The 10,077-nt window shown below is 37.9% G+C and overlaps 1 protein-coding gene across 1 annotated transcript; it reads right to left on the bottom strand.

Moving 5' to 3' along the window:
- Nucleotides 1–477: 477 nt before the first annotated feature.
- Nucleotides 478–8,889, bottom strand: LOC140227565 (mediator of RNA polymerase II transcription subunit 19-like). The gene is made up of 6 exons (XM_072307982.1): nucleotides 8,708–8,889; nucleotides 7,297–7,419; nucleotides 6,630–6,760; nucleotides 5,955–6,063; nucleotides 4,838–4,950; nucleotides 478–4,016 (listed from the first exon to the last, which is right to left on the bottom strand). Exons 1-6 carry the CDS (start codon nucleotides 8,820–8,822, stop codon nucleotides 3,948–3,950), a joined length of 660 nt encoding a protein of 219 aa, XP_072164083.1. The 5' UTR covers nucleotides 8,823–8,889; the 3' UTR covers nucleotides 478–3,947.
- Nucleotides 8,890–10,077: the final 1,188 nt, after the last annotated feature.

Here is a 10,077-nt window from a genome sequence, read left to right as displayed (position 1 = left end):
CATTGTGATTACCAATTGTACGGGAACTACAGTGAACATAAAAACAGCTGAGCAACGACCTATCAGCTGTTGACATGTTTAGTAGATACGTACATTGCACATTGTACCATGGTAACCGCAACTGTGGAAATGATCTGTAAAATGTGGTATTGTAATAATGAAGACAAAAATTAATGTCTGATGTGTATGTTGATCACCATTGCTGTGTTTTTTAATTCATGATCTGTCAGTGTAACTTACCTGGAAACCTTTCAAATCTCTCTAACTCCCCCACAGAAAAATGTGTACAAACAATACAAAAAGACAGATTTTTGTGATTTTAGACTTATCAATTACGAATCCCCACAGCATAGATCATTAGTTTGTATACACAGCCATAAACACAAAATGATGGTAAAAATACAAACATATGTATAAAGCAATAATAACAGTGTGCCACTTTTTAGAACATCTTTTCATTCAAATATGATCTTTGGATACTTTGTAGAAGTTGGGTGAAAATGCAATTTAGCGATGGTTAGATTGAAAAATGGACAAAATTTGGGTTATCTGAATCACTCATACATGTATTGTCACAGTTGTATTAAAAGTACATGTTGGGTTTGCATAAAGCAACTGTTGAAAGACTCCCAAGACAAAGCAGCAAGATTCTGTGATTACTTTATGAAGACGAGACATTTTTAATGAAACAAATTTTGCATGTTTCCATTGACTTTACACACATGCATTGTTAAATCTCACAAAATGTACAGTACATAATTCTGTTTATACATCTTTGACGTCTATCTTGATATAAATACAGTCAACCTTGCGTAAATATTTCCCAAAAAGATCTGATCTTTCCCTCTTATGCCGTGGACACAAATGATGCTGGGGTTAATTTATCCTGAGACTTTACATTATGGTCACAAAATTCTAAGACTGTATTACATTGCAATACAACCTGTGATCTGCAGCAACAGCCAAACATTTGTGATGTACATGGCGGCTAGTTTGACCAATGACCACTGTTGTATGATACAGATATCAAATTCACAAATATCCAGCACTGCCCTTACTGCATTGCCACTGATGATGATACACAGAAGGTTATTATCATTCATTCACCAAAGGTACACATACCTTCATCATCACCATATATATCCTTGCTGTGAGAGGGCTTTGTTTCTCACAAGTTCTTCAAAACAGCTTTAAAGCTTTTGGTACAGTGGGTTCATGCATGTGAGCATATAACTGCTTTCTGTATAGGGATCAAGTAAAATGAATCCATACTCAACTAAAAGCAAACAAATAAACAAACAAAACAACAACAAATGTAATGCCTTGTAGGCAGAATGAAGGTCATTCCTATCACAGACAATATTGCAGAACCAGTGCAAAGTAAATGTACAGAAACAGTGCTTGCAGGTGTTCAAACAAATGTTCACATTTTGGCACCTTTTTGGGAGGGAGCAACATTTGAACTGTCCATTGCATCTCCACTACATCTCACATGTATCAGTGAATAGTTAATATGTAGTTTTCAATGTCACTATGTACAAGAACAGAATGGGTTTGCTGAGTGGAAAAACAGTTGGAGGTGAGATAGAAGCTGGTCATATCTCCATCCGGTCCTTGACCAGGGCAGTGTCCAGCAGGCTTGCGCTTGCTACGTGGCACGGTCACATGTCACATCATCATCACCTGAAATCTCAATGGTATTGGGAAGGTGAGTGCAACCACTCTAGGTTTTTAACTCACTGTCCTGTCGGCTTCTCATGGCTTGCGCTGAAAACATCACTACATGCAGAGTACAAACACTGAGCTAACGTACATGTATTCCTGGATAATCTGCCGTTTTGGGGCTTTAGTCCTTACTGTTTATTTTAATCAACTACTCGCCCAGCTCTCAATGAACTCCGTTCATTGCAATGTTCATGCTCACTTTGCAAACACTTGGCTGTCAAAGCTAGCTCCTTAATAATTCATCCCTTTGCATGCCACATTAACTGACTGTCCATAGGTTTGTGGGTGAAACTTGTGCACATTTAGCTCATTGGTACAGAAGGGTTAAGCTGTTCTGGTCATCCAGTATCCATTTATTCATGGCCACTGTAGTGAGCATACAAGATCAAACACACATGCAACCGAGACTTAAGTTTTGTGCATGCACTGATCTCTAAGTATTTACAATGGGAGGAATCTATGCCTCTTGTGACGAATCCCTTTTTCTACTGCTGTCATCTTAATGGTGAATTGGGCACATGGAAAGATGTACATGCTCTTGGACAGGCATTAAAACAAATCTGCAGATCTGGGCTGCAAAAAGTACATTGCCCTTTCAAAAAATCAAAAGAACTTACTCAACCTTGCATAAACTTAAAGATAGAGGTACATATTCTTAAACAAAATTCATGAGTTTTCAGTTTTCTTTTAAACTACAGACTAGACTTAATATTAACAGAGATATCAATATTTCAGAACACCCTCCAGTTAAAATTGTCTCTTGATATACTGGTCTGAAATTAATGACAATAGATGCATTTATTCTCATGACATGTACTCAAAGGCTTCACTATACACATATTCATGCTATCTTTAATCATTCTCATTCTCCCTGAATTCATATAAGTATCTTACTGACTTCTGAAACAGCATGACTTCCAACACTATCAGTATCTGTTCTCCTTTGATTCTCCATAATGTATTTTCATTCATTACTGCAACAGCAGGATTTGCAAAACCATCTCATATATATCTCACTAAATGCATAAATCATAATCTCATTTCCATAACGAGGCTTTCTAAAATATTCCACATGCTTGTAATCTCCAAGCGAACAAAATTAGGCCTTTGTTCAATTTGGAAATATGTATCCGGACGCTGTTAGCAAAAATCAAATCAGCTTCTTTGCATTATACTTTTAATCATTGTTTTGTTTTTTTTTTTTAAATAGAGTTTGTCGCAAAGAGGTATTGTCATATCTATTGAATTTTTCTCTTGATATTCAGAACCCATATCTTCTTAAATTGAAGTTGTGTAAATATCTGTGTAGTTAGACTAATAAATAACTTTTACATCATTAAACACACATATCCGACATGACTTGTAGTGTCTCACAAAAAGGAAGAAAGAAAATTCACTTTTCTGTTTGCTTTTTCATCTTGACTCTTTCATGACAGAGTAACAAACGTTTTACTGCAGTCTCTTGGAACATGACAGTTACAGTCAAAACCTTGTCACTTCAGAATGGAAATAGTAATTGATACTATGGGTACAATCTTTCAGTAACATGAACAGAATAAATTCTGCAAGTGCTGAGAATTCATTCACTGAATAGGTCACAGACTTCACTTCCGACAGTATCCTTATGTGCACATTCCCAAGAAATGACCACAAATCATCCAGTAACAATGACAAGGGCTTAAAGGTGCCTCGAACACAATGGCTTTAGTGGCAACTTAATGCCCTATCATTCTCAACTAACGAAATCATACCATCAGGGGTACAACTTTCATTTAAAAAAGAAAAAGAAACAAAAAGCACTAGAAATAATCGTGTCTACAGTCACTAGGAAATCCATTACCATCATGTTAGACCTTGAAAGGGTTATAATCCACCCCCCCCCAAAAAAAAAAGAAAAAAAAAAAGAAAATGCACTGCTGTCTCCTGTCTTGCTCATCTCCTCTCAATACAAAGCCCAAAGACTTTTCATATACTGCTTTTCAGCTTTGTAGATGGTGTCACTTGCGGAGATATAGATCTTAACAGGTACAAGCACCAGCATAGAATACTCAGAAAATAACACATCCTTGTTATCCCTGTAGTCTACTGCCAAACTGCACATGGAGCTGTCCACAGTTGAAAGGTCACAATATTCCTCTGTACAATTTGTTGTTGTTTTTTGTTGCCAAGAGTCTGGGAGATTTTTTGCATCGCTGCTCCAACCACTTTATCCAGGCTTCAGATCATGGCCTGCCTGGTCCGCTGCCCTCTTGTGGCGTCTGCATGCCAGGATGCATGGGGATTTGACGAGTCTGTGTCACACCATGATGAGGCAGGGAGAGGGGGAGAGAGAGATACAGTATATGTACATTGTACAGAGAGAGTGAAAATTGGAAGCTGCTCATACAGAACAATTTCAGCTATCCTCTTTAAGCAGGTAACTAACAAAAAATATCCTGGGCTACCCCCCCCCCCCCCCCAAAAAAAAAAATAAAATATATATATAGATCTTTAAGAAGAAAAATAGATACATACTACGTTTGCATACAACTTTGGTTTCTGGAATACAAAGAGTTTCACGCATCTCTGTCAAATATTAAAGCTTGTGTGTTCCATTTACAACCCTGGACACTAGAATCCTTTCATATGGTGGTATATTGTTGAGGCAGGTAAAACAGACATCTCCTGAGAATGATAAAACAGGTAACTTCTTTATGATGCAGAGGGAAACAATATTACAGATTTCCAATTACTCTACTTGGACAAAAACAAAATCTAATCATTCATATTCTTGATACAAAAGGGGATCACATTTTCAAATGACATAGGATTAGTTTTTAACTCTTACGTGTATTTCTCTCAGATTCCGTACACAACGTAGGGAGATATTCTTTCACTCTGCAAAATTTCTTGACATTTTAAAAGGGGATATACGACCTTTTATCATGCTAATCAGACTAAAATCGTAGCTTTTCAAATGAGAGAAAAACTTGATAAGAGTTGCCCCTCTCTAATGAAAGCGTTGACGTGAATGCCCAACTTCATTTTGTGTTTTCGTTTCAATTTCACTGCAAATCCCTACCAGGCGATGTACTGGGAGGTCAAAGGTCAGGAATCAGTGAGACGATCATACCTTCTTCTTCTTTTTCTTCTTGTCCCTCTTCTTCTTCTCTCCATCCTGGTCTCCATGCTTCTTGGTCTTCTTGTGTTTCTTTTCATGACCGCTGTCACCTCCTGCTTCTGCTCCTGTTTATTCAAATGATTGAGACAAAACGAGAGATGGAAGAAGCACCAATATGACTGTCTACTCAAGGCCGCATGAACTTTTTCATTTCTTGGTTTTTTTGTGTGTGTGTCTTGTTTACTACTTTTTGTCTAGTTTTATAAAACAGTGAAACAATTTTACTTCTTCATCTCCTTCTTGCCCTCTCTCTCTCTATCTATCTATCTATCTACTAAGTATCTATCTATCTATCCCTCTCTATCTATTTTATCTCTCTTGCTCTATCTTTCTATTCATCTATGTTTCTTTTTATTTCTCCCTTCATTTTTCTATCTGCCTGTCTGTCTGTTATTAAAGGATTGCCATTATAAAAGTAAAACAACAACAACACCATTCTGCTTCAAACATCTCAAGCCCACAAACCTCCACAGACCATACCTCGGGCCAGTTGCCCAATGCACCAACTGAATGCAGCGCATGCAGTTCCATCCATGCAAAGTACCTCTTTCAGTAGTGAGACAGAAAATCAACTTGAACAAGAAACCTGGGGCTGGGGGTTTTGTGCTCTACTGAGTATCATGATTTCACCTTCCACACATTCTTGCAGACTCTTACCCAAGAAGACCACAGCAAATTTGGGCTAGCTTTTGGGTACGTCCGGGAGGGCATGGTGTCCATTTGCATATTCTATCGCACTGGCAAAAATACCTACCAAATGCGGAAACTGCACCCCAATTTGGTCCCAGCCCCAGAGGGGCCACCCTAGGATCTGTCATGAACAAACTAGTAGGTTCATTCACTAATGTACATTGTATTTACTCAAAGTATTTCTGGTTTTATAGTAGACAACTTTTTAAAGATTTTCTAGTTTGGGGGGTTCTAAGCCAAGCAAAAATTCCTGCCAAGTGTGCTCAAAATTTGACCATGCACTTTTAAGAAGATGAAAATGTGAATCTTGGACCCAAATTTGCCTCCCCCCCCCCCCCCCCCCCCAACAAAGAGAGAAAGAGAGATTCTCCGGCCTTACCAGCGCTCATGGGCTCATTGAGCTCTGGTATCCTGTGATCTCGTTTGTGCTTCTTGTGCTTGAGCTTCTTTGGAGGCTGATGATGGAGGAGCTTGTATTGATCTGGGATCTGTGTAGACAGGCAAAGATACAAGAGAGGACACTGATGGAATGAACAAATACATATATTACCAAATGGGCAAAATGAGTGCTGGACTTGTCATAGACTAGGTCATATTTGAACATACTTTCCACTTCATCACCTGACCTTTTTTTTAAATTATTTTCTTAATTATTTTTTTTTTTCTGATCACACTATTGCAAGGACAAAAGAGGTGAGGACCCAGCCATTTGCTTCCTTATGACTGATACCTCATTATACATGTATTTAGTACAATGTATGCACAAAATGCACTGAACAAGCATGCTCTAATACATATGCATGAGACTATATTTAGTATATTTCAGTGCAAACGATACCAGCAACAATATGGCAAAGCATTTTAGAGAATACATGAATTTTTAAATGCAAATATATGTCTCTATTTCTTCCCCCCCCCCCCCCTTAACTACAGAAATAGTCTTGCCCCGTCTACACTGTTATTTCCTGGATGTAAGACTTTTGCTTAAAACTACAGAATGGTGAAAATTGTCACCTTTTAGGTAGCAACAAGATGGAGGCAAGGTAATACTTACTGATCCAGGGTGCAGCTTGAAGCCCTGGAGGGCAGAGGCACTCAGATGGGTGATCTCCTTGGTAATGGGTGGCTTCTCAATCACTGCCTGCAGACTGCTGTTGTCCTGAGAGCTCACTGTGTCTATATTTCCTGGAATCAAAGCATTATTGACCAAACATTTGAATACAATGTTTCACTTTTCATATGACTATTATTTTGCTTTACTCTTTTTTTTGGGGGGGGGGGGGTGGGGGAGGGGGTGGGTGGAGGATGAAGGGCATTTGGTTACAGTCTAAACATATCCACTCACTTACTCCCTTGTAAACTATGTCATTTCCACATAAAGGTCATTGTGCTGCAGGTATACATGTAACTACCACTGTGTACAGGGTAAGTGGATTTCATAATTTACACATTTGAAAGTCAATTTCAGGATACAAGTATATGAGATTACTGAAGAATAAAAAAAGTCACTGATTGTGGCAACAAATTAGACATGTAATAGTGAAAAAGCACAGTGAGTGTTGACTTTAGTCTTAATCTACCCATGATTGGTTTCTGGTGCCTAGATCAGGCATATATCAAATGAATAAATGGTAAAGTTTTGTTGTATTACATGTGTATGGTGATGAGGATTGGTGTGTGATACCAAATGTATTTATTATCAAACTAGATGTACTTCTTACCTGGGAGGTGTGGCAAGAATGCACTGAGTTGGTCTTTGAGTTTCTTAGTAGAGAACTTGTTGAAGCTGTGCTCTAACCCATAGTGGCTTATCATGTGGGTCTCTCCAGTGACTTCAGTTGAACCTGAAATTAAATTAGGCATCATAGCACAGAGAACTAGAGGTTTAGATGGTGCATACAGTGGGATCTTGATGTCATACATTTCAACGAACATTATCAGTGTTATTGTTATCTTTGGCACAATTTATTGTTTGATGGATGAGCAGTCCTGACTACATGAAAGCAAATTATCATTAATTTCATGAAAGAACTACAATGTATACTGGTCAATTAACTGATTTTTAAGGTTTTTATTCACTCAAGTTAGTGAAGGTGAAGGTAATATTAATCATAACGTCGATTACCATTAAGTCGCCACTACCTAAAGTCACCAGACATTCACATCGCATGTCAATGCGCGCCGTGATCAGAGATCAGCTGGGGCAACGGATTTCCATCGCTCTCAAAAGACATTCCTAATTCACCTTTTTCCTCCATAAAAACACAAACAATTGTAATCCAATTGAAATGTATTTTACCATATGTAACAGGTGACAAAACCATTTTTAATGAGAGAATGTTTTTGATTTCGAATGGATTTCAGGTGGCAGATTAAAAATGTTTTTCAAACGCGATGATACACAATGGCATGCATCCTACATTGAAGTGTGTGTATGACACAAGCGCAAATAATACGTGGTGCGCTATGGGCGGCGAACTAATTCAGTGCCTATCGTTAGTTCGCCAACCAGGGAGTGCATAGGAAAAACACACAAGTGGCAACTATACAGTAATTGACATTAAATTTGGATTCTGCATTTTCGGTTTAGATTTATATAACAGTTACAGGTCTAAACCCTACATGTTCCATGTGTACACCAGGACACCATCAGCATTACCAGAACTTTAAATTTCACTGTTTTGATCAAGGCATTTTCTGTAGGCAATGTAGCAGTGCTGTAGCTGTATTGCAGCGAGTGTGAAATCAGTTTAATATTCACCACTGACACTCGACAGTGACACTGTCCACCGACACTCGGTTGGACCATGGACTAGATCTGAGTGATCTGTGGACGTTGTCGACACTCATCTTCCAAGCCCTTTTTAGTAAATTTATCAATTTTTCCCCCTGTGTGTTTATTCATGACAAACATGCTCGCCTTCCTTACACATTTGGGGTAATATGACAGTGACATTCGATTCCTTCTGATGTTCGATTTACTCTGATGTTAAATTGTCACTGAATAGTGAAATTGCAATTGTCGATACACTCAGACAGCCAGCGTAGCTCTGTTGCGGCTGCCGGCTGTATCACATGATTTGCAGTATGTGGGACTGCTTGTCAAAAGCTAAAATGTAAACACAAGCTCACCTGATGCGGAAGTTACTGGGTCTTTAAGCAGATAAAATGGATCTGGATCAATACTACTCGGGCTTACAAACTGCTTAGATGACATAGGTGATCTCTGCCGGAGTGGAGTCGGCATTTTTGCTGGAATAACTCCGAAATTTGAGGTAGAATCGGATGGACTTCGCTTGAAACTCGGAAGAGTATTCATGTTTGGGATTACGACTGAAGTTACCGGATCGAATAGCTGCACGTTATACGAAGACAACAGAAAGAGATAATTGCGTTGCCGAGTTGATGATGAACCTCTTAGGCGCTTCATTTTGAGAAGTACAATGCACTTTCGCAGGCAAAAATTTTATGCAGATTCCGTTGTGCTAATCACAGATTGCCAATTGTTTCTGGAAGATATAATCAAATTCCTAGAAATGAAAGATTTTATACCCATTGCAATGAAGATAAAATTGGTGATGAATTTCACTACCTTTTTCAGTGCAACCTCTTTAAACAGCGAAAAGAAATACTTAAAAATAGTACTGGAAATACCCAAATACTATGAAGATGGATCTAATTGTCAAAAGAGGACAGTCCTTTCCAATTTAACCAAGTTTTGTAGTTATATAATAACACATGTTTAGATTACTAGTATATATTTCGTCCTTTTCTTAGATACTACAGATACTACATAATATAAGCCTTTACAGGCTGTCCTTCTTTACAATTGTCCTTTCACTCTTCCCTCCATTTCTCCTCTTCTCGTTCTCGCCTCCATATTTCCTTCATTCTTTGTTCACTTATCGTACTATGTTTCCGTATGTCTTTACGGTTTTTATTTCTGTTGTTGTTTTTTTATGGTTTGTTTTTTTCTGAACTAAATGTCACTCCTATTTCTTTTATTGTTAATTTGCATAGGTACATTGTCACGAGTTTTGTGTCTTTCTCACTCTTCCCTCTTCACCTCCATTTCTCTTCTCTCTCTCTCCCTCTCTCTCGTCATATTTCCCTTTCTTTGTTTTTTTCTCTCACTATTTATCGTGTGTATATTGTATATTTCTGTAAATTTTTCTTTTTTTTTCTTTTCATCAATCGTATTTCATTCTTATTTGCTTTGTTATATATAGTTGTTTAGTATACTTTTTAAAGTTATTTGTATTTCTGTATTATTTAATTATGTGATATATGTTTTTGCATTGGACTCCGACACCCAAAGTATGGGTTGTTGAGTAAAATAAACTTTCAACTTTTCAACTTTCAACTTTTCAACTTTCTTACCGATGATGACACAAACGTCGAGCAATTTGTGAGAGGGTCATTTCAACGTTGAACACGATTAGGTATTTTCCTGTGCAATTCTTCCATCAATGGGCCCCGGATAATAAAATTTGATCAATCTC

The sequence above is a fragment of the Diadema setosum genome, chromosome 4 (genome assembly GCF_964275005.1).
Source record: "Diadema setosum chromosome 4, eeDiaSeto1, whole genome shotgun sequence".
NCBI lineage: Eukaryota > Metazoa > Echinodermata > Echinoidea > Diadematoida > Diadematidae > Diadema > Diadema setosum.
The sequence above is the reverse complement of the archived record's forward strand: the minus strand, read 5'-3'. Positions and strand labels throughout refer to the sequence as shown.